At 33.5% G+C, this 27,747-nt stretch overlaps 1 protein-coding gene across 1 annotated transcript in view; it reads right to left on the minus strand.

The window, feature by feature from the left end:
* HERC1 (HECT and RLD domain containing E3 ubiquitin protein ligase family member 1) overlaps positions 1 to 27,747 on the minus strand; it is a 186,697-nt gene that overhangs the window by 122,711 nt on the left and 36,239 nt on the right. The window contains 14 exon segments of the mRNA XM_037502665.2: positions 1,775 to 1,966; positions 3,520 to 3,652; positions 3,779 to 3,931; positions 5,394 to 5,615; positions 6,606 to 6,731; positions 12,528 to 12,693; positions 13,350 to 13,484; positions 14,647 to 14,818; positions 14,933 to 15,077; positions 21,196 to 21,323; positions 22,339 to 22,482; positions 23,061 to 23,157; positions 25,528 to 25,839; positions 26,636 to 26,830. Of these exon segments, the coding sequence (XP_037358562.1) occupies positions 1,775 to 1,966; positions 3,520 to 3,652; positions 3,779 to 3,931; positions 5,394 to 5,615; positions 6,606 to 6,731; positions 12,528 to 12,693; positions 13,350 to 13,484; positions 14,647 to 14,818; positions 14,933 to 15,077; positions 21,196 to 21,323; positions 22,339 to 22,482; positions 23,061 to 23,157; positions 25,528 to 25,839; positions 26,636 to 26,830 (2,320 nt within the window).

Raw genomic sequence — 27,747 nt, forward strand, 5'->3', positions numbered from 1 at the left:
TGCTTTCCTACTGTATATTTTTTTTAAAAGTTTTTCACTTAAAAAACAAAACACTTAGCCATAAAGATACCAACAGCTATCTATGACATCATTAAAGAAAAACAGATCAATAAATCCTAAAATAGTTATTTGAAAAGGCTGATAAACAAACCACTAATAAAATTAATACAGAAAAAAATGGACAATTTTAAAAGTAGGAATAAAGGAGAGGACATAACCACAGATACAGCAGAGATTTTTTTAAACCATGAGTGGAATTTTATGTCAATAAATTTGAAAACCAAAAAATGACACATTCTGGAAAAATAATTTCTAAAATGAATATGAAAAGAAACAAAAAGATGGGAGAAAAAAAAATAACCATTAAATATTAAAGAAAGAAAATAGCCCAAGCCTATCCACAAATAACACCAGGGCAAGATAGTTTTATAAATAAAGTCTTCTAACTCTTCAAGAAGAGATAACTCTTTATCTTACACAAATTATTACAGATAAAAAGTGAAGATTCCAAAGTAATGCCATGGGGCTGGCATAATTGTAGTGGTAAAACAATGCACGGAAAACATGAAATAGAAAAATTTAGGTAAGTATCAGTTATGAACACAATTGCAGAAATTCAAAATAAAACCTAACTTAACTAATACAAATACAGTGAATGTTCACAAGTTCTGAAATAAGTTTAGTAAAGCAAGTGTTGGGCTGTTGGAAAAGTCATGACATTTTTTTCTATGTTTTTGTTGCAAAAATGTGTCATGACTTTTCCGACAGCCCAATATAAACCTGGAATACCTACATAAAAAGTATAATTAACATTCCAATCTAGTTGTAATCTTGACTCTTGACTTTATCTAAATCCAGATGCCACAAAACTATACAGTGTTAAAAGACAGGATCATCTGTCAAATCCTAATCTTTTCAAGAGAAGAAACCAAGGAAGGCTTTAAGAAGTTATAAGTAACTTGCCCAAATCATACAGCCAATTTACTAATAGAGTCAAGGCTAAAGTCTAGATCTTTTTATGTCTGAGAGTCCAGGATTCTTTCCAATAAAACAAGTGGCCTCATTTAAACTTAAAACGTTAAGATTTCAGTAATGAAACTCCCTTGATAGCCTTAAAATTGACATACTTCAACAGAAAAACACATTGATGTTTGTTCCAGAAATATCTTAAGGTATATTCAAAAGAATAGATTATCATCAATATTTTATGAGTGAATTCAACTGCCATGACAAAAATCAGAATGCTACTTCCTATAAAGTATCTATAAAAAAAAAATATGTTCCTAATCTCCATCTCTGACATTCAATTATCTATACATATAACCAAAATACCAAATATTTTCCTGTAAAACAGAAATTAAAAGAAGTATCTTTGTATTTACAAAACAAAGCTTTGTAATCTAATCAAATAATCCACTGATTGTAAAATGTGTCATTATCCTGGCGACTAATTATCCAATGCTTTCTTATCATCCATTATAAGATGTATCTCAATTTCAACCATGTCAAAATTTGAAGGAAAAAAAAACCTGTCAAAGAGTCAGCGAAATACATTATTCAAACCTGATGACTATACACATGACACTTACATATGAGCAACTTTCTTAGTTCTCTGACTCAGTTGCCTCCTTTGTACTTTAAGCTCTTAAATGATAACAACCTTATCTTTCTGACCACATAAAATACCCATGTGTCAGATATAATTCACCTGATGTATCGAAGTGGAACAACTTTTCTCAAAAGCATTACTTACTCTTTTACTATGTCTGCTTACCATGAAGAGGCCACTGTAACTCTTGATCTTCTAAAAGAGCAGCAGCTGGCAGGAGTCTATTAAGGCAATCAAGAGGTGGCAACAAGTCGAGGAGGTAACTCAATAAAGGTCGAGCCACTGACACAGGTAGTAATAGTAGGGAGTTAACAATCTGGCAGAGCATACTGCCTGCAGCTGAGACGTATATCACATCTATGAAGGGTAAAAAATTCAACATCAATCGTCTCAAACTTAAAAAAAAAAAAAAACCCTAAGAAACATATTTTAACCAAGAACTAGATACACTAGATACTCTTTGTTGAACACTTTTTTGGTAGCTAGTACAGTATTAGTATTTACTCTCTTTCAGAAAGTGCTGCCAACAGACACTTGGTGGAAAAGCATACATATCCTCATGCCAATAAATTTAAAAAATTACAGCTGATTCCTTTAAAATGTATTATAAATTTCTCATGCACAAATTTATACTCATTTTAAGATTTACTCAAGAAATATTTATTGAGTATATAAAACATACCAGGCACTATTCTAGAAGAAAGGGTGTACAACCATGAAGAAAGAAGTAAAATTCCTGCCCTCATGGTTTTACAATCTAGAGGGGTAAGTCTTTTATGTTTTTTAAACCAAATTTACTTTTGTTTCAATATTTCACTGTATTTTGGGACAGGGAAGACCACGTAGAAATAAGCACCTTTTAGTTGCCTGTGGAACAACAACAACAAAAAAGCAACGGCTTTAAAGTTTCTTAGGTTTTTTTTATTTAGTGGGGGAACTTCAGAGATAACATGGTTTTGGACATGGTTACAACCATGTCCAAACATATCTCTTAATCTTTCAGGCCCAATCAATTTTTTTTAAAGATTTATTTATTTATACAAGAACCATGGTACAGGCCAGATGTGAGGGAAGGTAAGAGGATCCACCAGAGACAGAGCAGGCAGACTGACTGAAATACACTGCTGTGGGGAGCAGTGGGCGAGACAGGAGAGGTCTGCCACGCCATGTGGGTTGCACAGGGGATCGAACCAGTACTGTAGAGGCTGTGGACAGTTCCACAGCGCTGCGCTCAACTGCCTGCGCCACCAGGGAGGCCCGGGCCCAATCAATATTAATTGCTTTGAGGAAAGCCAAGAAGAGACATCCATAGGCAACTAGAGAAAGCTTCCCATGCTCAGGAAAGAAGTTCTCAGCTAGATGCAGATCTGGGAGCCAACATGGTTAAATATGGCACAAGATAAGATCATTCAGAGAGAAAAAAGGATTGAGGATTTAATTCAGAGGAACGTAAACTTACATAAAGGGCATGTCCAAGGAAAAGATGCTCATACAAACTGATTGAAAATGAGTGGTGAAAGAAATAGGAGTAAAAACAGGATTGTGAATTACAAAGTAACCCAGAGAAAAGAAAACATTTCAAGAAAGAGGAACACTGGTAAATGCTGAAGAAAGGTAAAGAAACAGCAGATAAAAATCTTTAATGTTATAAGTTAACCTTTTTGAGTATATACATCATCCAATGCTTTATATTAGGCCTGTGTCATACCAATTAGAATCTTTTCAGATTAATCAGATCAATCACTGGTACCATCGACCCAAACCAAGATCTAAGGTCTCTGTAATACGATGGAGAGTCAAAAATCATTCCTCTTCCACTCAGAAATTTCAGGCCCTTTTAAGGCTTTGGAATGGCTAAAGACTCTTGCTTTACAACCACTAATTAAATTTGAAATCAGTACCAAACACACCTCTTAATTTTTCTCCAACGCTGCCATTCCAAGGACTTTCTTTGAGCAAATTTGCAGAACGTGAATAAATATCTGTGGCATGAGGCAACAAGAGCTGAAGATGTTTATGAAGCAATGCCACACTGCTTGAGTTCTGAAGGAAAAAAGTTCCTATATTACTACTTTGAAAGATTTAAGGTACAAAAATATCATGGCTTACCCAAATATCTGAGTTTCAAGGTACCTGTCAGATCACCATAAAAGGCAAAGAATCACATACCTCACTAATGTTATTGATATGGCAAAATGCAAGAAGCTGTTTCTGCAGGGAACACAGCAGTTCATGAAGATGAGCAGGCTGACTATTCTCCGATGATGATGTTCCAAGTAGAAATTTATCACTATTCTTTTCCAATTCTCCAAAGGCTTGATCCTAAAATGATACATAAATTAAGATTATATTTGAAGAGATTGAAAATGAAAGTAATGTCCTACCACAAATGAGTCTGATTTAAGAATTCATATTCTTTCCTTCCATTAGCAATCTTTAAATCTTTGTTATGCCTTTATTAGCTATTAAATGGTAAGATTTATCAAGCAATTTCAATTTTGTTTTTCCATTAAAAGTAACGCATGCTTCACCACAGAGACTTTGGAAATAAAAACAGTACAACAACCCAAAGACAACATATTTTAACATTTTAGTGCTACTGCTGTTCAGACCTCCAGGGCAAGTTTTAACAATTTTGTGAATTTTTAAGAACACAATTCTTAGAAATTGAATTTGTCTTTGATTATAAAAGATGGACGTGAATTAAAGAGACATGAAAATTAAATACAATTGTGAGCACAGCCTAGAGAGGAGGAGGAATTGCTATAAAGGACTTTAAGACAATGGTAGAAATTTGAGTATTAGCTGTATCAATGTTTCTGTATCAATGTTAAATTTCCTGAATTCAGTAACTATTTTATTACTGTATAAGAGAATGTTGCTGTTTTTAAGAAATATACACATAATACATGTATAAATGTTTAGGAATAACCAACATGACACCTGCAACTTACAAGTGATTTAGAAGGTGGGTGATTGATAGACAGACAAAGCATATTTGGCTGACAGATACAGAGGATTTCTCTGAATAATCCTTGTAACTCTCATGTAAGTTAAAGAAGTCACAGATTAGTAGAAAGAAAGAATGTGTAGGAAGTAAATATGCCACATGCATTGCTCATAAGAAAATGATGTTTAAGCAAAATGATATGAAAGATTTGAAGGGATTTTAATTTAATACAATGAGGTTATTTAATACAACAAGGTTATTCCAGAGGTAAGATGCTGAGAAGAGACCAGCAACATTACTGCTAATAGTATTATGTTGTGACAGCCTGGGGCTAGAATACATAGAAATGGATAGAAAATAAGAGACTGATCTAAGAAATACCATAAAATAAGAATCAATGACAATTTAAAACAGGGAAAGCTATAGTGTTCACTGTTTCCTCTATGACTGACTAATCTATTCTGACTCAGTACCAACAACATTGCTCAATTATAAGGTTTTATCTGGTGAGGTTAACAGCTTCTCCATTATTCTCTTACAAAACATTGTTCCCTTTTTTTACTCTGTCTATTCTTGTACATTAACTTCAGAAAAATTTGGTTAAATTCTAAAACAAATCTCTTTGGAATTATTAATTAAAAGTCATTTGGTACCTACAATATTCAGAAGATCTGACATGTTTTCCCCCTTTGCAAGAGAGAAGTCAGGAATTTTATTATTTTGTAAGTGTTTAAATGTCAAAATACCTTGACCTGAAGCAATCCCTACCCCCAACACAGACTCAAAAAAAAAGTCAATCTTTATTATTTTTTTTTACTACAAAGAGCAACTTACTGTATAAAATCCTAAATTTCTTAAGAGTGTCTTCATCAAAATTTCAGCCAGATGAGTGTCTGGATGGCAGCTCTGTGTGCCATAAGGTTGATCTGTCAGGCTTCCATAGCCAGTACACACAGAAGAGAGGTCAGCAGCATCAGAAGGTGAGCTATAGCCAAGTAAGGAGGCTACATGGGTATGGTCTTGCAAACTTGTCAGAATGATATCTAGTTGCATTCTCTAAAGAAAAGTTATTTCCATTGGTGAAATAGGAACAAATAAACAGTCAGCTTAAAATACACTGAAAAAGGAAAAAAGGAATCTGGGCTGGGGGAGTGGAACTATACCAATGATGCTGACTAATGCACTTCATATCTTGATGAACAATAACCATTTAGGAGTATGTAATTAAAAGAAAAGCTATGCCATAGTACCATTTGGGAAACTGTGTTTTATTCCATCCTGTACCATAATACCCCAAAGCTCTAAATTAAAATGGCATTATCTACATAATTCTTTCAGCACTGTAAGTAAAGAGTAGGAGGAAATACTAAGAGATAAATTATACAACACATTTTTCTACAGAAATATCTGGCAACTATTTATTTTAATGCTTAAACTATAACACTTGAAATCTAACTAATGCAAAATACTCCTTGGAAAGCATCTATGAATCTTAACATTGCCAGTAAGTACAATGCCACTAAGTACTACTTTTCCCTCAAATCTGTACTCTATAATTGATTCTTCTACTTGGTTGCACAAACTGTACTTATCTTAAATAAGATACTAAAAATGAAAAGAATAATCATACTCATATAATCAAATACTTTTTCATAAGTCGTTTCCTTTTATTTTTTGACACAAACAATTTCAAAGTTCTGAGAATGGAACCAATAGTAGCAGAGCCCTGTGATTCCAAATGAGCACACTACAAATAAACTAGAAGATCACTAGTTTCACAGTGTCACACTGGAAAAAATAATCATAATTAAACAATTAGTACCAAATCATGTAATAAATTATCACCTTCTTCACCCTCATTAGAACTCTGGGATTCTCCAGCAGAAAGCATTAAATAATGGGAGTGACCAACCCATTATTAGATATATTCCAACAATGGCAATCGATTAGCTTTACTTCCTTCTCAGTCTATTTCTATATTTGTCTGTGTATGAGAGAGAGAGAGAGACTGATTACTGGTTTACTCAGATACCATGAAAAGCTCACCTGTCCTTTAGATAAGCTTTCCCATCTATCAGGTCCTTGGGGTAAAAGAGAATGAAGTAATTCCATCCGTTCTCGTAATGGAGGTAACAGCATAGTTGCTCCCACTGAAAGAGTTTCAATTACCACCTAATATCAAAAAAGAAAAGTGGATTTATGGACCTAGCTCTTGTCTTTTAAAAAGAGACATTTGAAAAAAAAAATGTCTATTTTAGCACCATCGAAGTCTAAAGAAGATAGCATGTGAAAAAAGAAAGCATCCAAGTCCTTCTTTAGTTATCTTTAAGACTGAATACACATTTTGGACTTGCCACTAAAAGTTAATCAACACACAACAAATATTTAGTGTTGGGTCTATAGCATTGGGCCTGGCAAGGCTCTGTTCAAAATATTATGGATGTAGACAAGACCAAGACAGACAAAACTTCTGCTTTCATGAGCATACAGTCTAGTGCTCACACTGAGCAAGTATAAATGTGAAAAGAGTCACACAGGGAAAATAAAAGGAAGTGCAAACTTAAGCAAGCACAAACACACAAAAAGGCAATTAACATGCCCTATAAGCTCTGAAAGATTTTCCCAAAGATTAGGCATTTGGCTTAAAAATTTTAAATGAGCAGAACTTAAGGCAGACAAAGGTCCAGGCATTGGAAACGGCACAATTGATATCTACATTACCTTAGGTCTCATTTTCTGGGGTTCAGTCCCTTTATTAATAAAATGAGGAGTCGGACTAGATAAACTCTATCAGTGTTTTCTACTTCTAATACTCAATTTTTCTATAAGTTAATGTTTCTATTTTTAATGATCACTGAGAAATGCAAATACTTAAGAATAATTAATAATACTTCCTTCAACAGTCAACATAATTACAAGTTGAAAGAATCTTTAATGACTTTTTCAGATTGCTATAATCAAACTAAAACTATGGTAATTCAACAGCAGTTAAGGAATGAACAACAGCAATTAAAGATTGAAGGCTGAATGTATATATACCCTTCCCAAACCCCCATCTAGCAGGATAGTGGGGAAAAGGAAACTATAAAAGGACACACAAAATGAGAAAGGAGAGAACAGCATGAACATTTTAGAACCAGAAAGCAAAAAACAGGGGTGGTGCAATGGGTTAAACACAGTACTATGAAGCTATCAGCAGCCTCTGCATCACGAGTTCGATCCCTGGACAGGAGCTACCCACATGGTGCAGCAGACCTCTCCTGTCTCACCCGCTGTTCCCCTCAGCAGTGTATTCAGTCAGTCTGCCTGTTCTGTTCCCCACTCTGTCTCTGGTGAATCCTCTCACCCCCCACACCTCTGGCTTGTACCTCAGTTTTGTAAATAAATAAAATTTAAAAAAAATTTTAAAAGAAAGGAAAAAACAAGGGTAACTAGCTAATAAGACCTAATACGGGGCCTCCCCGGTGGCGCAGCGGTTGAGCGCTGGGTTGCGGAGCTGCCCGCGGCCTCTGAGGCACCGGTTCAATCCCCGGCTGCTCCCCGGCCACTGGAGGAGGGTCCCACATGGCGCGCAGACCTCTCCTGCCGCCCGCTGCTCCCCTCAGCAGTGTACTTCGGTCCTTCTGCCTGCTCTGCTCCCCGCTCTGGCTCTGGTGAATTCGCTCGCCCTCCTGCGCTTCTGACTGTACCCAGTGCTTGTATAACAAACAAACAAAAACTAAATAAATAAATAAATAAAAACATGCCTCTATTAAAAAAATAAATAAAAAAAAAAAAAAAAGACCTAATACGGCTACATCTTAAGTCAAAATGGGGAAAGCCAAAGGAATATTTGATTTATACTGCAGGATTCCTGAAAGGCTTGGGTAACTCTGCAAGAGAGTACAAAGGAGGTGCTCTAAACAGGAGGACTGGTTGAAACTAGTTAAGATAACAAACACAGTTGAAGTTAGGAATACCAAACTGAAAATAAGGGGATTTAAAAAGAAAATGTCTATTCTTGAATGTTAAGACTCCCAAGTTCTTTCTCTCCTCCAGAAGACCGTTACCCAGATCTATACTCTCTAGCAGATTAGAAGAGCTGTCCTTTGGTAAATTCAACTGGCCCAAGACAAAAGACCTTAAGGAGCAGACATCAACATCTACCCCCTTACCCAAATTACTCTGGTCACATCAGTGTAAAGGAAAATTGATAAACCTCATCAATGTGCACAAGACATTTGACCAGCCTTTTAATGTCACACTATTAAACATGATTTGGCTGCCAACGCTCATTAGAAATTTGAGGAACACATTGATTATGAAAGACAGGACTAAAACTAACACAAAATCTAATTAAAAAAGGAATTACACAAGGAGAAAAAAAAACCTTAAGAACAAAAACAAGTATCTTGAAAAAGACAGGATAAGAAATCAAAACAAGAGGATACCGTTAAAAAAAAACTCTCAGATTAAGAAGAATTCTTATAAATTATGAATAGGAAATTTCAATATACTACCTAAATTATATAATCATATAAACAATCAGAAAATCAATGGAATTTTAAAAAGATCATTAAAGAGAAATAAAAGTCAAGTTAAATTAAATATCAATTAAAATATAAAATTAAAATTAATTTTAATTTTAAAGAAAATTAAGAGGACGGTCAAGAAGTTCTAGTATTCCAGCAGTAAGGAGTTACAGAGAGAGAGAAAACACAGAAAATAATGAAATGAAGAGGAAATCAGCAATACACTTCAAGATAATTTCTTAAAACTGAAAGCTAGAAGTTTCCAAATTAAAAGGGTCTACCCAAGTATCTACAATAGATAAAAGTCAGACCCATATTAGTTCTTACCATTTTGAAATGTGAGAACACAAAGTAGACTTACTACAGAATCCAGACCAAGAAAAACTTCCACGAAAAGAAAGTTTGAAAAGCATTAATTTTTTTTTAGAAATAACACTGAAACTGGAAGAAAATGATTTCATCAATCTTATGAGAAAATTATTTCCAATTTAGGATTCTATGCTTCAACTATTCATTAAAATTTTCAAGTCACAAAGTTTTTAAATATGCATATTTTCTCAAAGATATCTATATCCTCTTTCAGAAGCTATTATGAATGTAGAAATCTAGCAGATATCATGTTAACCAAGTGATCAAAGTAAAAATCACCAGTATAAAGACACATCAATATCATGAACCAAATGACACAATGTACTGAGGCTACATTATCATTTCTGTGGTAATCTTGCCAAAAATACATAACCTCAATCTAATCATGAGAAAAATAACAGATATTTTCAGTAAAATAACCAGTAATCATGAAGTGTCTAGATCATGGGAAAAAAAAAAAAGACTGAGCGTTTGTTAGAGTATAGGAGTTTAAGGAGAAATAACAATTAAGTGTATATACTAAATAGGATTCTGTTAAAGAAATTAACATGGAGATTATCGGAAAACTGATAAAATTTCTAATAAAGTGTTTAGCTAAATTATCAATAGTAAGTCAATGTTAATTTCTTAATTTGGAAAACTATTGTAATTAACATAGATATTAGCATTGGGGAAGCTGGGTGAGAAATACATGAAAACTTTATTATTATTAAATTTTTCTTAGCAATTAGTCCAAAATAAAATCTCAACAAAGAAATTCAGTGGGGATGGGGGAGTCCAAGGAAAATAGTTGAAAAGTACACAAAAAACAGCAGCAACAATAATTCCTGCAAAAAGATAAACTACTAGGTTCAGGGTTAAGAAAGAGAAACAGAAATGGCCCTATACACATATTGGGAGAAACCATCTCTCAAGGATTCTCCTGAGATAGAAGGGGTGCCAAGGAGACTCAAGGAATAAAAAACCAATACTAACAAAAATTTTTTAAATTTACTTCTCCTTATTTCATTACAGTATTTTTTCAATCTTTTAAAAATATTACACTACCTCATTTCTGATATATATTAAACTCTCAAAGTTTCTATTCACTTTCAGGTTAATATTCCTTCTACCTATATTCCAGGTTTATGTCTCTCTAATTGAAAAATCACTCTATCTTTTTTGCTTTGAATTTATATATAACTCACATATCAAAAATTCATCTTTTTAAAGTATAAAATTCAGTAGTTTTTAGTATATTCAGAGTGGTGTAATCATCACTACTAACAATTTTTAGAATGTTTTCATTACCCCAAAAAGAAGCTGGGCCCATCTGCAGTCATTTCCCATCTCTCCCCATCCCAAATTACCTAGTCTACTTTCAATTTCTATGAATTTGCCTACTCTTCACATTTCTTATGTTTTTTCATATAACATGTGATGCATATAACATTGTGTCTGACTTTTTTCATTTAGTTTAGTATTTTCAAGATTCAGTCCTTTTTATGGCTAAATAATATTACATTGTTTGGACATCCATGTTTTGGTCATACATTCATCAACAGACAGGCATTTGTATTGTTTCTTCTTTTTAGCTACCATGACCAATACTGCTATAAACATTCATGTACGAGTATGTGAACATTTGTTTTCAATTCTCTGGATATAGAATTGCAGCATTATGTTTAGCTACTTAAGGAACTGCCTATTTTTTCCAAGCAGCTATACTATCTTACATCCCCACCAACAATGCATGAGGGTTCCAATTTCTCTACATCCTCAACAAAACTTGGTATTGTCAGTCCTTTTGATTATAGTCATTTAGTGGGTATAAAGCAAGTACCTCACTGTGGTTTTGAGTTGCATTTTCCTAATGACTAATGTTGAGTATTGTTTCATGTGCTTATTGTACATATTTGTATCTTCTTCAGAAAGATGTCTATTCAGATTCTTGGCCTATTTTCTTAATTGTGTTGTCATTTTTACTGTTGAGTTGCAAGAATTCTTTATATAATTTCATGGATTCCAGAAACTAGAATTTTATCAGACAAATGAGTTACAAATACTTTCCCCATTCTGTACACTGAATTTTCATTTTATTGATAAGGCCCTTTGAAGCACGTTTTCAATTTTGATAAAGTCCAATTTAGGACTTTTTTTCTTTGGTTGCTCGTACTTTGAGCATTTTATCTAAGGAATCATTGCCTAGTCCTAGGGCATAAAGATGACAGATGAGTGGATGAGCAAAATGTGGCATATCCATACAATAGAAGATTATTCAGCCTTAAGAATAAAGGAGGGCCTCCCCTGGTGGCGCAGCAGTTGAGCGCTGGGCTGCTAGGCTGCCCACAGCCTCTGCAGCGCCGGTTCATTCCCCGGCCGCTGGCAAGGGTCCCACCAAAAAAAAAAAAAAGAATAAAGGAACTTCTGCCATATGGTATAAAACATGGATGAACCTTGGGATATTACATTAAGTGAAATTAAGTCCATCACAAAAAGAAAAAGTGTGAGTCCACATATATGACAAACTTAGAATGTCAAAATCATAGACACATAAAGTAGGAAGAAAGGTAGTTGCTAGGGTTTGAGAGGAAGGGAGACTAGGAAGTTACTGTTAATGGATACAGAGTTTCTATTTTGTAAGATGAGAATGCTGTGGTGATGGGTAGTGGTTATAGTTGTACAACATTATGAATGTATTTAATATTCAATATGCACACTTAAAAATAGTTAAGATAATAAATGTTATTTTTATTTTACCACAATAAAAAATAAAACTGGGTCCTTACCCTCAAAAATCCATCTTCTGATGGAAAAGGGAGACATGTTTAAGAATAGACTATAATACAGTTTGATGCAACAAAAACATGTACAAGAGGATTCTAACCTGGTAGCAGGACAGGAATCAAAAGTTTTCTCAGAGATGATATCTGACCTTTCTTTGTCTTAAAGAATGAGTTAACCAAAATCAGTTTATTTTCACCAAGAAAACAGAAGTAAGGGAAAGAATATCCAACTGAAGTTTTCTAATATATGGTTAAGTTTATGAGTTATCATCTCAGGGAAAGATGTGGTTTAACGTACAAACTCTAGAGTCCCATACTCTTACCTCCTGGATTTCATCTGGGACAGTTGAGTCCATCAGTCTGAAGAGCAAATTCCGAAGAGGTCCTGCCTGTCTCCCAAGAATGCTGGTAGCTACCCCTCCAGCAAGTGCAAGAGCAAGGTGATTTGAAAGCAGCTTCAGACACAGCTTGAGGAAACTGTGATGTTCCCTGAAACCAAATAAGTCATTGCAAATTTTTGAAACGTAAAAACATGTGCTATTCAGTTGGGGTAACATTTTTTTCTCTTTAAAAATTTTATCAAATTGGGCCTCCCTGGTGGCCTAGGGGTTAAGTCTCAGCACTATCACTGCTAGAACCTGAGTTTCATCCCCAATCAGGGAGCTAATCCACATATGGCACAACAGATCTCTCCTGTCTCACCTGCTGCTTCCCTTAGCAATCTATTTCAGTAAATCCACCTGCTCTGCTCCCCATTCTGTCTCTGGTGATTCTTCTCACCCCCACACCTCTGGCCTAAACTCCAGTTCTCAATGCAAAAAATAAAGAAATCTTTATTTTTTAATAAAGAAATCTTTAAAAAGAAAAGAAAAAGAACAACTGTAGGTGAAGTGTCTTTTTTAAAAAAAAGCACTTTATTAAATTATGACTAACAGTAATTTGCAAAATTAAATTCATGTAAGTATGTATAACATTCCTAAAGGTTATTATTACAAGTACCAAAGTTTAGCTCTTTTTTCTTATTTTAAAGAATTTCATATAACTGGGAGAAGGACAATTGAGCAAGAAAGAATAGTAAATCAAAACTCAAAACAAGTAATCAATATATATGTGCACACTAACAAATACATATACATATAACATACCTTGATGAAGGGAAAGGGAGTGGGGGAATCTCACTATTTATTTTGTCACAGTATCTCTCAAGAAAAGAACGCAGATGTGAGAAGGTACTCTCTTCAAGATCAACACAATAAGGTCGATGCCATGCAACAACTTGTCTAGAAAGAAGTATAAGAAAATTTTGAAACAGCTGTAACAGTAATTATTCACATATTATAAAAACTAAAAACTAATAAATCAATAAAATTTTATTTTACAACATTTTTAATTACTAAAGCTGAAAGATTTCAACAAGATACACTGAAGACTCCCTTGATTATGAAGTTGATAAGACTCTTCATTTTAGCAATTGAGAAAAAGTAAGAATTTGACATCCCTAGGGTTGTTTAGGAAGAAAACACAAAACTACCATGTATTTTGGAATGATTGGATATTTCATCACCAGAAGGCTGAGGTATATGATCAACTAAAGACCCTTCTGTTTCTAAGGGTCTATAAAATGTATACTTCATATAGAGAAAACTATTCTGACTCTACAGAGTGATATACCAAAATCTATTAAAAGAAAAACTCTTGAAATCTCTTATGAAGATTTTCAAGATCTTCATATCATGATAAATTTCAAATTTAATACTAATATCAAAATATTTATATTCAATTTATTATATTTTGGTTTTGTTTTGAAGGGTAGTTATCTATAAAAATATATTTGAGTGGTTAAAATGTTATGATAACATTTTAAAGTGGTTAAAATGTTATGATAACATTGGAATCAAAAGTCCAGAATGCATCCTAAATTGTACATGAGTACACATGCATCTGAAAATATCCAAAACAATCCCAAAATTTCTTAAAATTCAATTTCCTAATAATGGCTAAAAATCACCTACCTGATTATATAAAAAGATATCACTTAAGGGAAAAGTCAAATTTCTATTTAAAAAATCACTTATTTTATGTGAAAGTATTGTTTTCAATCAAAATGAAGCCAAAATATTAACCTATAAATCAATAGCTTTGATTTTGATTATTTTAACTAAACTTCTTCTTGATATGTAGACATTAAGTTCTTAGCATCTGGAGACAGAAAAGGAATTCAATATATTTAGAAGACATTTCAATTAAGAAAATATCTTAAATACAGGGCTCAACTTCTTGCTTATAAAACATAACTAAGCTCAACATCCAAATTGAAAAGAAATCTAGATGTCATGTATGACAGTAAATAATCAATACTAGAAACTGATTGAGGATGGCATTTTATTGGTGTTTCTGCTGATAATAAAATGTAAGAATTTTCTAATGTGGGCACTTTCTTACCTGTCCCTAGGAAGAGCAGTCCATGCGAGACTATGTGATGTACCAGCTGAGATCTGCTGAATAGCTATGCCATCTAAGCCACTCACTTTCTTTGGTTTAGTGATAGGACCTGTGGAATTTCCTTGGCCGCACTGCCCCATTGAGTTGTTGCCCCAGGCATACACTTCATTATCTAAAAATAAACATAAAAAAACAAAAGAAATGCCAAATTTAAATGTAATATACTTATGGAACATAACAGTTAATACTGATTTTTGATGTTGTTTTTTTAAACAAATGACCTTACCATGAGAAAGAGCCAAACAATGACTATCTCCAATAGAAATATCAACTATTCTTGTGGCAGCCAGTTCTTCAATAAGCTTGGGTCTCAATGCAGTAGCTTCTGAAGAACCACAACCTAGACAAGCTCCACAGCCCCAAGCATAGACCTAAAACAAACAGAAATATACTAGACATAATATCCCAAGATTTTAGGTAGACAATATAACTTGTTTAGGAATAATATCATCTATTAAAAAAGAGTGTGGTTTGCTATTCAATAATTACTTTCGTTGTAAAAAAACAATTTACTTTTTGATCATTTTAAAGATCTGCACAGTGATTAGTTTTGTGGTTTTGAAATATTCATTTTGGGCCTCCCTTGTGGCACAAGGGGTTAAATTGCAACACTATGAAGCTATCTGCAGCCACTACAGTATGAGTCAGATCCCCAGCCAGGGAGATGACCCACATGGTGCAGCAGACCTCTCCTTGTCTCGCCCCCTGCTCCCCTCAGTAGTGTATTTCAGTCAATTTGCCTGTTCTGCTTTCCACTGTCTCTGGTAAATCCTCTCACCCTCGCACACCTCTGGCCTACACCCCAGGTCTTGTATACATAAATAAATCTTTAAAAAAAAAAAGAAATATTCCTTTCACATGTAGACAAGTGGCTGAACTGAAAGAAAAATAACCAGTTTTAGAAAAAAAATGGAAGATTATTCTGAGAGATTCTGCCAAATTACTAATGAGCTATCTTTATGTTATCAACAAATATTGTTGAATAACCAAAGTGTGATCATAAAAAATGTATTACATAGTATATTCTGACATCTGGGTATCATACTTACATTCTTTTTTGTCAGAATTGCTCTGGCTACTCCGGGCCTTTTGCAATTCCATATAAAGTTCAGTAATGCTTGCTCTATTTCTTTATAAAGAGTACACTGAAATATTAATAGAGAGTACACTGACTGTATATTACTTTGGGAAAAGTGGCTTTTTAAACAGCATAAATTCTTTTAAATCATGAGTAAGGAACGTCTTTCAATTTCTTTGTGTCTTCTATTTCTTTTAACAGTGTCTTACAGTTTTCATTGTAGAGATTTTTTTACATTCTTTGTTAAGTTTATTTCTAAGTATTTAACTCTCTATGATATGGTTATAAATAAGATTGTTTTCTTGACTTCTTTTCCTTCTAGTTTATTTCCATAGAGAAACACAACAGATTTTTGTATTTTGATTTTGCAGCCTGCCCCTTTACTATAATGGTTTGTTCCTAAAGTAATAGCAATCAAAATAGTATGGTATTAGAACAAAAATAGACACAGTGACCAATGGAATAGAATTGAAAGTCAGAAACAGAACCACAATCACATGGTTTTATTTAATTAAATATTTAATTTACATAAAAGAAAGCACTTTGCAACAATGGATTTAGTCATGTCTTTGGGGGGTTGACTCCAATGTCACTAAAAAGTTTCTGCATACTGTGGAAGAACCTATCATAAAAACAAAAAGCCACCTTACTGAATCAAAGAAAATATTTGCCCATCATACATCTGATAAGGTGATACTATCCAGATATACAAAGAACTCAGACAACTCAATAACAACAAATTCCATTAAAAAAAAGAGAGAGAGACCAGGAAAAACACTAATTATAATAAAGTAAAAATCAAAATAAACAAGCAACTATTAACCAGAAACACGGGGTGGGGGGGGGGGGAATTAGGGTCAAAATGGGGGGAGGGGTGTTTGGAATTGTATGGGGAATATAACCAAGATGAAAATGCATACATTGTACAAAAATGAAAAATAATGTAAAATATATATAAAATAAAATAAATGCAAAAAAAAGGGAGGGCAGAGTAGCTAAACAGACACTCCAAGGAAGACACATAGATGGCCAACTGGCAACAAATGGTTATCATTTTTTATCAGGGACATGCAAACCATAAGCATAATGTAAGAATAGCCATATTAAAAAGCCCATAAGCAACAAGTGTTGGTAAGGGTATGGAAAAAAAGGAATCCTCTAACACTGGTTGGTGGGACTGTAGACTGGTCCAGTCCCTATGGAAACAGTTTGGAGGTTTCTCAAAATATTAAAAATGGATATATAATATGAACATGCAATTTACTTCTAAGTATCTACCTGAAGGATGCAAAACCACTAATTCCAAGGTATAAATGCTCTCCTGTGCTCACAGTAGCAATATTTACAATAGCCAAGTTACGGAAACAACCTAAATGCCAGATGAGAGATGAATGGATTAAGAAGACGTGTGAGAGATATATATATCCTCACAATGGAATACTACTCAGCTAAAACAAGAGATGACATCTTGCCACTTGGAACAACATGGATGGAACTGGAGGGGATTATGCTAAGCAAAAAAAGTCAGAAGGATAAAGACAAAATGTCACTCATGTGAAATTCAAACAAAACAAGCTGACAGACAAAACTAAATCAAAACAAACTCTAGAATCTTATTGCAGAACTGAAGGAACCAGAGGAGAATAAAAAAAGGGGGTGCGATGGACTATCACAGAGAATTTTGGGTGTTCTGGCGTGGGGGTATAATGTAGCAATATGCACCTATACCCCATAGTTACAGCAGTAAAAATGTAATTCAATTTCAAAAAATTGAAAATCAAATGAATAACTTAAATCATAAAACTAATGCTTATGATTTACTTAAAAACTATCTCACCTCATTGTTATAACAATTTTAATTATCACTTACAAAGAGAGTCATGTGAAGCAATAGTCAAGATAGTTCTCTTTGGACATCTCTATTTTTTGACTAATTATCAAAATAACTACTGAGTGACTTAAGATGCTTGGGAGAAAAGTGAGGTAAGAAGATTAAAAAAAAAAAAAAAAAAGAATGACTATTATTAAAATGGCCATCCTACCAAAAGCAATATACAGATTCAGTGCTATTCCAATCAAAATTTCAATGTCATTCTTCAAAGAAATAGAACAATTATTGATGAAATTCATACGGAATCACAAAAAACCCCGAATAGCCAAAGCTCTCTTGAAAAAAAAAAGAAGGGAATGGAGGCATCACACTCCCAGACTTCAAACTATACTACAAAGTCATAATCATCAAAACTGCATGGTACTGGAACAAGAACAGACACACACACCAATGGAATCGAATAGAAAATCCAGAAATAAACCCAAAGATTTGTGGTCAACTAATCTTTGACAAAGAAGCAAGGACTATGCATTGGAGCAAAGAAAGTTTGTTCAATAAATGGTGCTGAGAAAACTGGGTCACTACATGCAAAAGAATGAAGCTTGACCACTACCTCACACCATACACAAAAATCAACTCAAAATGGATTAAAGAACTAGACATAAGACCTGAAACCATAAAATACATAGAAGGAAATATAGGCGAAACACTACGTGATATGCACATCAAAGACATCTTTACAGACACATCACCCAAAGCAGTGATAGTGAAGGCAAAGATAAACAGCTGGGACTACATCAAATCAAAGAGCTTCTGCACAGCAAAAGAGACAAAAACAAAGAGAAACCCCACCGACTGGGAGAACATTTTTGCACACAACACTAATGATAAAGGACTGATCAAAAAATCTGCAAAGAGCTGATGAGACTCAACAACAACAAAGAAAACAATCCAGTCAAAAAATGGGCAGAAGAGCTAAAAAGAAACTTCTCTGAAGAGGAAATGCAAATGGCCAACAGGCATATGAGAAAATGTTCAACATCACTTGTAATCAGGGAAATGCAAATCAAAACTACCATGAGATACCACCTTACACCAGTGAGAATGGCACATATTAAAAAAACTAGCAACAACAAATGTTGGCGAGGTTGTGGAGAAAAAGGAACTCTCCTGCACTGTTGGTGGGAGTGCAAACTGGTCCAACCACTATGGAGAGCTGTGTGGAGATTTCTGGACCTACTAAACATAGAGCTTCCATATGATCCAGCAATTCCACTCCTAGGTATTACCCAAAGGACACAGAAACATCAATTCCAAAGAACACCTGTACCCCTATGTTTATAGCAGCTCTATTTACAATAGCTAAGCTTTGGAAACAGCCCAAATGCCCAAAAATAGATGACTGGATCAAGAAGATGTGGTACATATACACCATGGAATATTACTCAGCATTCAAAAAAGATAAACACATGCAATTTGCAGCAACATGGATGGCGTTGGAAGGGATCATGCTTAGCGAAATAAGCCAGAAAGAAAAAGAAAAATATCGGAGGGTCTCACTCATAGCAGGAATCTAGAAAACTTAAATTAGGGACCAGGAAAATGAATAACTATAAGAAAGTGAAAATCAAAATCAACAAAAAACTATGAACCAGAGACACTTGTTGGGGGGCGGGAGGGGAGGGATTGGGTCAGAATGGGGGGTTGCAATTGTATGGGGAATATAAAAATAAAATTTATTATTTAAAAAAAAAAAAAGAAATTGCATGTATGCCTAAAAAAAAAAAAAAAAAATGAATGACTGTCAATTTAGCAATTCCAAATCAAAACAATCAGCAAATTTGATTTTTTTTTCCTTTACTGTTTTGTGTTATCATTATAGACTTTTATCTTTACACTGTCAAATTTGGAATATTTTGGTCTTGCAATTATTTCAGAAAAATTGAGAGATTAAACCTCTTAAATAAAAAATAAAGAGCAAATATTGATAATAGTTGCTAGAGAACTTACTTAAGTACAGAATGCAACCAATTCCAGTAAGGTCAAGGCATATTTTAGGAGGGGTTAGGTACTAAAGACAAATAAGGTTAAAAATATATATACAGTCATTATCATTGAAAATCTCTTAAATCACTCAGTACAATATAGTACTGTCACTCAAATAAGACCCATATAGCCAAAATTTGTTCCTGCAGTATTCCTTTGGTTGAGCACCAGATAAAGATATGCTTGGCTTGCACTGAAGGGCCATATTGTATAAAAATACAGATTGTATTTTCAAACATAAGACTCACACTTAATATGGTTGGAAGTCAGCACTACAGAGGCCTGAAATGGACTGAGTAAAAAGCAAATGTTGATCTTCATTTCATGCCCAGCAAACACAGTGGTAAAAAAAAATATTCTTACCCTTTAAAAGTATTTCTCTTTCATGTTATTTTTTTTTTTTAGTATATATATTTGATTTCACATAACTTAGTATATTCATGCTACAGCTACTCTATAGCAGCAAATAATTTACAAGCTCCTTTGGAATTCACTGTAATTTAGTATTATTATTAGTGATTAATAGTTTCAATTTATAGAAACTTTTAAGTCAAATCCTTAGCTTATATGATCATTTATAATCAAAGCAAAGAATTTATTATTCCTCTACTAGAAAAGAAACACATGATTCTTAAGGAAGATCTGAGATTATCTTGAGACTATACATCAATAAGTGAGCATCTTCTGACTTCAATTCATGGATTCTTACCACAAGGCTTACAGTGAGAAAGCTGTAAATAAGAAGTTTTTAATTTTAAGGCAGCAACCAGCACTGTAACAACTCACTAATGTCATGAAATACAAGGTAAATGGCTTGAGTTATTTTTTTAAGGATGCAAGGCAATCCAATCTCAAAAAAAATTAAATTATATGCTAATTTCAGTTTTGCTGCTCATCTGCCTTGTAATTAAATCAGGGAGAGGAGAGGTCAATTAACTTTTTCGCTATCATTGCTGATGGATGCAAAGGGGAAATTACTGTCCAGTCTAACACCAGGACACTCTCCATCATCAACAAACAGAAGCAAGTCAAAATATAAATGTAGAAGCAAATTTATAAAAGGATTGCAAAGTTCTAACTATTCTAACCCTCTTTCTCAGAAACAGCTAAGCCTCTCAGATTATTTTCCTAAGAAGTACTCTCTATCCTCTCTTATGATCATCTTCTTGGTATCTTAGCTCATATTATATTGATACAGTAAAATCTATTCTTGCTTTCTCCTATTATTCATAATCTTTAGAAAAAGGTTTGAGAGGTACGGAATGCTAAGAGATTTTATAAGATCATCTTAATATGAAGAACAGGGTAAGGGGAGTTGGGGGTTGATGAGGACAAAAGGTTTATCTGGATCATATAAAACCTGGTTCCTCCTCAGATACTCTACTTTTTCAAAAAGGGGAAAATATTTCATTTCAGTAGACTGCCTTTAAAATGAATCTTTTATATTAAAAATTGAAATGTAATTATTATTATTTTTTAGTCATGTAATCCTCTGAAATACTTGAAGCCTTTTATGCTCATCCCTTATTCTTACCTGCCCTGTTGAGGTCAAAGCAAGTGAAGATTGGCTCCCAGCACACACCTTCCGAATGAACATTCCTTGTAAAGCTTCAATAACTTTAGGTTTATATACTCTGTTGGTGTCACCATGCCCAAGTTTGCCTATAAAAACAAACAAATTCAAATTAAACAATTCATTTGTCTTAAAGAATTTCTATTCTTTTTCTAAGTTATTTAACTTCATAAATATTTCTAATTTTTCCATCATTAAGCTAACAGATGTGGTAAGTTCTGTTTCTGATAGCATAGGATACTAACAATGTGCCTTCTGTATCTTAATTTCAAACAATTAAACCACTTTGAGAGATATGAAAAATTTTTCTTTTTCCTCTTTATTGGTCATATTTCTAACATCAAATTTGCTGGTATGTTACACAAGTCCTCCAAGAATACAAGTGTATATATATAGATAGATCTACATATAAATTTTTAAAAAGATTTAGTTCATTAAATAGAAAATGTGGCAAATCACTAAAGCAAAACAAATGGTCAACAACAAATAAATTCAACTTCACTAAGAATTAAGGAAATACAAATCAAATACCACCATTTTCACTACTGAATTATTTTTAAAATTAGCTTAATCTTTCTACCTACTGTTGTGAGAAAGGAAAGTGAGCAGTCTCACGCTGATGGTCAATGACTACAGTAGATAAAGATCTAGTCATTCACTACATTGTTTTCAATACTAAAAAAAAAAAACTATGTATCACTAGATACTCAACAATAATAAACTGGCTTATAAATTGTGCTGCCATCATAAAACTTTGAGTCATTCCAAAGAAAAATGCAGTCATGTTCGTTGGCATAAAAGATATTCATAAGATCTTGGTAGATAAAAACAAACAAGTTATGAAATAATATCTATGATATACATAGATCTGCTTTGGTTTTTTAAAAGACATCTACATAGAAATCTACAAACATATTTGCATTGAGTGTCTATATGTTTAGATGTCTGTCTACCAAAGTTTCAACGTATAGCAACATTTGCACAAACAGCTCATTTAATTTTTTAAATTTCATCTATATTTGAGTTTTTCTACAAATAGGCATGTATAACTGAAAAACGTCGAAGAAAAAAAAGCAAATTTTCAATAAATAATTTATTACATACCATTGTCTCCTCCTCCAAAAGACCACACAGTTCTTCCATCTTTAGATAAAGCAATTGTATGTGAGCTGCCACAAGAAACCTCCCCTACATTGCTAATGTCTTTTACTAATGTTGGAATGTTACGACTATTGCTATCACCGTGACCTTGAATAAAATACAGACAACAACAAAAAACAACAAGTTAGCTCTTTTTCTTAAGGTATTGCGTCATAAGTGAAATAAACATTGCAAGTTAAAGTAGAATTGAGATATTTTTAAAGTGCAATTAAATATGAAAAATAGAAACATTTTTAATATTTTCTCAACCAGATCTAGGCTAGTCCCAAACAGAGACACCCAGTCCCATTAATTAACGATTAAAACATTCTATTTATGCTCCTCTCATAGTACTTATCTAATGTTATCAAACGTTGTGCTCAAGTCACCTTGTTTTCGCTACCCACTAGATTATATTCCTCAGGATGATGATGGCATCTTTCTTTCTCTGAAATCCTTTACTGCATACTTGTAACAGGCACTCAATAAATACTTGCCAGATTTAATTACACCTTAAATTTCAGCATTAGAAACTGGGTATTCTCTCTATAAAATTATCTTCCTCTGAGCTTAAAACTAACAAAATAAATGATATTCTTGGTCTATTAAATCTAGTCTCACTCCTTCCCAGTAACAATCATTTCTATTTTTCTCTGAGAATAAATTCAATATTTAAAAAAGCTTACCTAATCTTCCAAAGTCTCCTTCACCCCATGTGTATAATTCACCATCTTCTGTGACAGCAGCACTATGTCTGTATCCAGCTGACACACAAACAACTACCTACATTACACACAAAGTGTATTTGATGAACATCAAGATGCTAAAACACACAGTTCATATTTGATTCTATACACACAAACTACAGAGATCCTGATATTCACAATTCATCCAGGAATTGCTAGGCTTAGTTGTGGAGGTTGTGCTTTGCTCTAGAGTGCCTGGCAAAAGTGTCAGTAAGTACTGAAATACAGCCTATGCTCTATGCCAAGCTATGAACAGTGGTTTCCATCCTTTTCTTAATTCACCAAAAACACTGTAAAACTAGCAGATTCCCTGAATGTATCAATCTAAACACCTGGCAAGAATACTACATGATCAATCAAATCTTTACTCAACGATTTGGAAGGGGCTAAACATTCATGAAACAAACACAATTTTTAAAATATAATGTAACTTAAAACTCCTACAATGGCTTATCAAGAAAAACTCATTACATAACTCTCAAAAGACATTAACTATTCCTAATACAGAAAAATCTAAGCAGTACATTACTTTATCATATTAAACTCCTGGCAGTATAGCTTTAATCTCAAGTAGCTATACAATTGATGAGCAGAATCAGGGGAATAACAGTATACGGCAACATAATTTGGGGATCACCCACACTTTTAAAACTGATCAAAATCACTTACCACTGAAATAGGTACAGAAAAAATATCTATACTAAAACTCCACATATTCTAATCTCCAAAACTTAGAACATATTCTAGAAAATTCAAATTTTAGATTCAATTGAAAATACTCAACATCTCATACATTCTAGATATTCTGTTAACTTATGAAATTTCTGTTAATTATTAATTTACTTTTTGGGACTTTTTTCTGCATAACATTGACACTAAGTTATTTTTAAATTGGTAATGTTTTCATTACAAAGTGGGACATTAAAAGGAATAAAAGAAAATTAAAAATAGTTAGGATTAAAAAAGAAAAAAGGTACTAGAAAGACTAGGAAAATACAACTTTAAATAGTATTTATCTGAAGTTCCTTAGAGTCCCATATCCAACATCTCATCAAACAGCCCCAGCTGTTGTCCAGTGGGATGTTCCAAGTCTCCCTACTTTGTCTTGGGGTTGCTGTCTAAGTTAAAATACTGAAAGCTGCAGTAAAATAAAATTCATTTGTAAGCCATGAAGAAAAAGTGCTCCATTTTGTAACTCTAGTATAAAATAATTTTTTTTAATTAAAATAAGAAAATAAGAAAACTTTCATGGAGAATGGAGGAACCCATATCATTGCATATAAGTTCATTGAAATATCCTCATTTCTTGAAGGAAAAATAATACAGAAATAAAAAGACCTACATTCAGTTCCCAATGCTGCTAGTTATTTGTGTGTGACCTTTACTTAACCACCTAAATATTTATTTAGGTTTCTGTTAAAACACTACCTCCTTCTATAACTTAGATGAAAATGCATACATAGGGCCTCCCTGGTGGCGCAAGGGGTTAAGACGCAACCTATGAAGCTGTCCACAGCCTCCGCAGCATGAGTTTCATCCCCCAGCCAGTCAGGGAGCAAGCCACATGGCCCAGCAGACCTCTCCTGATTCGCCCGCTACTTCCCTGAGCAGTGTACTTCCGTCAATCTGCCTGTTCTGTTCCCCATTGTCCCTGGTGAATCCTCTCACCCTCCATACCTCTGACCTGTACCCCAGCTCTTGTATGCATAAATAAATCTTTAAAAGAAAAAAAAAATGCATACATTGTGCAAAAATGAAAAATGATGTAAAAAATATATAAAATTTAATAAATAAATAAATTTCTGGTGGGGGGGGAATGAATATACCCATTAATCCAAAAAAAGGTAAATAAATGAAAACAATTTATTCTTTAACAAAATACCTATTCATTCATTTCCTAAAAATAAATGTTTAAAGATATTTGGAGAAAAAATAATAATAAAATAAAATACTACCTCCTCCAAGAGAATGCTCTGATCTTGATATCTAATATAGCAACCCCATCCAAATTAGTCTCCACTACATTACTCAATTTTTTTCTTTACTATTATTTGAAATAATTTTGTTTAATTATCTCTAAACCATAGATTAAGAGACATGAGAACAAGCATCTTGTCTGTATTGTTCACTCCTCTATGTCTAATGCCTAAAATGCTGCCTACATAAATATTTGAATCAATGATTCTCAGTTTCATTATCTGTGAAATGAAGATGTTATAAGAATCAAAATTAAACAATCTGTGTGAAACTGTTTTGTAAACTATAAAAACAGATATATAAAAGACAAGCCAAAGAGCTATAGGGTGGGGAGGAGGGACTCAACTTTAGAAAGAATACATCAAAATCGGATAGATATCATAAATTATAGAACATGTAATTATTTTTAAATCCAAAAGAAAGAACATACCTTTCCTTGCAGAGGACCCTGAATAAGCTTGGGATATTTCTGTGTTGAACTATTTCCATGTCCCAATTTCCCATAATCACCATCTCCCCAACTGAAGACTTCTCCTTCTGTTGTAAAAGCTAAAGTGTGACCATCAGATCCTTTAGAAGACGAAACCTTCTTAATAGACCTATGAGGCTCAAATGTTAACTTTTTTAAAGTAGACTGATTGTTAGAATCTCCAAGGCCCAGTCTACCATAGCTGCCTTTACCACAAGCTCTTACAGAGCCATCCGTGGAAATGACAAAAGTGCAGTATTGTCCAGCTTCAATCTACAAGCAAACAGACAAAATTACAAGTATAAAATACTTCTGTGAGAATCAAAGTATAATATTTAAGGTTGGTTTTATCAAAGAGGCTCAAAGGATGTCTTTTAAAGGAGAATATGGCATAATCTCCATTCGAGTTAAAAAACAGAAAATTATGAAAGCTTTATGGACTTCTCAGGTTGTCTTGATTGCTGAACTCAAATTCATGGATATTTATCTTTTCAGGTTATCTGCCCAGTAAGGATCAATGAAACAGTGAAGTAAAATATTTTATCCTCCTCTTACAACTGGTGACTGGCAAGAACTAAAATTTTCGTATTAATTCCTAAGGTTCATTATAGTAAGAACCATATGAAATATATCCTAAACTCATGTGAAAAGAAAAACATTTTTTAATGAAAATAATAATAGACAATTCTCCTTTGGCTAGTTAAGCTACACATTAAAAAAAAAAAAAAAGAACCACAATGCCAATCTGGCAAAGGGAAAATTCCAGTTTTTATTTAGTCTTATTTAATATTTGTGTTTAATATAATGGTAAGTCTGTTGCCATTCATAATTTTCTTTTAATAACCCTTTATATTTTGAAACTTGGAAACACTGCTAGTGATATGGAAGACTAAAAATAATTGTCTATTAATATTCATATTCAATATTAACGTACTGACAGAGTACGATAAGAAGCAATATACCATAAGATCTAGGAAACAAGAAAGAATCTCAAAAATTTAAATAATCTTAGCTTCGTTTAAAGCAAACCCTGTCACCTACTACTTTAAAAGGTAAGCAGAGAACTCACGGTTTGAGCGTCAGAGAAACTAGGAGCCAATTTGGGTTGTAAAATTTTCTCCTGTGTGCCTTCGACCAGCTGATGACTGCTGTTGCTCCCCCAAACATAAACCTCACAGGTTTCCGAGACAATAGGAGCATCTCCAGTCTGAATGCTATCTGGGCTAGCACATGTTCTTGAATAATCAGAAGCCATTCTGCAAACCTGTTAAAATTAAAAGCATACAATAAATAGTCAAGATATTTTTAGTCTAGAAATTTTAATATCCTCTGAAATTACTGTTGATTGTTTTAATACTCTCAACCACTCAAATAACCTAAAAGACATTCGATCTTAAACACAGCCAGCTAGACTCCTGAAGAATGAATTACTAAAAAAATACAAATAAAGGTGGCAAAAGCAAGGAGAAAAGGAGACACACAATAAGCCCGTTTAAACTAAGAGTTATATTACTGCACACAACAGAATTACTTAAAAATAAAACAGAAAAGATCACTGATAATCTCATCACCACAATATAGTGTTACCTCTTTTATATATGTTCTAGAACTTTTCATAAACATGTTCTTTAACACAGTTATCACAATGGATATATAAGGATCATACAAAGAGTCATGCAATATTTTCAAAACCTGCATGATTGAACTGATAATACTATGTAGTTAACCACTTGACTTTTACAGGATATTTAGATTCTATTTATTGGTTACTTAAGCCATTTTTAGAATATTGTTTTCACTACATTTTGAAAAGTCATTTTATTACTTCCTTACTAAAAACCACAGAAACAGGAATATTATATCTCCCAAAATGACAACAATCTTATGATTCTTGAAATATACTATATCAAATTGTTTTCCAAAATAGTGATATTATACCCCCAGCAATGTATGAAAGAAGGACTCAGCAACTCTGTCTCTGTCTCTCTCTCTCATACACAAACACACACACACACACAGAGCAAAAATCATGGATTATTTGCATTGGTTTGAATATAATATTCTGCTGCCAATCAGAATGTTTTTGAAATACTAGGCTTTCCCCCAACCCAAAAGCACAGGACCCAGGTTGGTCTTCTCAGTTGCCCTAACAAAGGAACAGGTAGGTATAAGAATACTAGT

This window comes from Talpa occidentalis, unplaced genomic scaffold, assembly GCF_014898055.3.
Source record: "Talpa occidentalis isolate TD23 unplaced genomic scaffold, MPIMG_talOcc4v2.1 talOcc4.11, whole genome shotgun sequence".
NCBI lineage: Eukaryota > Metazoa > Chordata > Mammalia > Eulipotyphla > Talpidae > Talpa > Talpa occidentalis.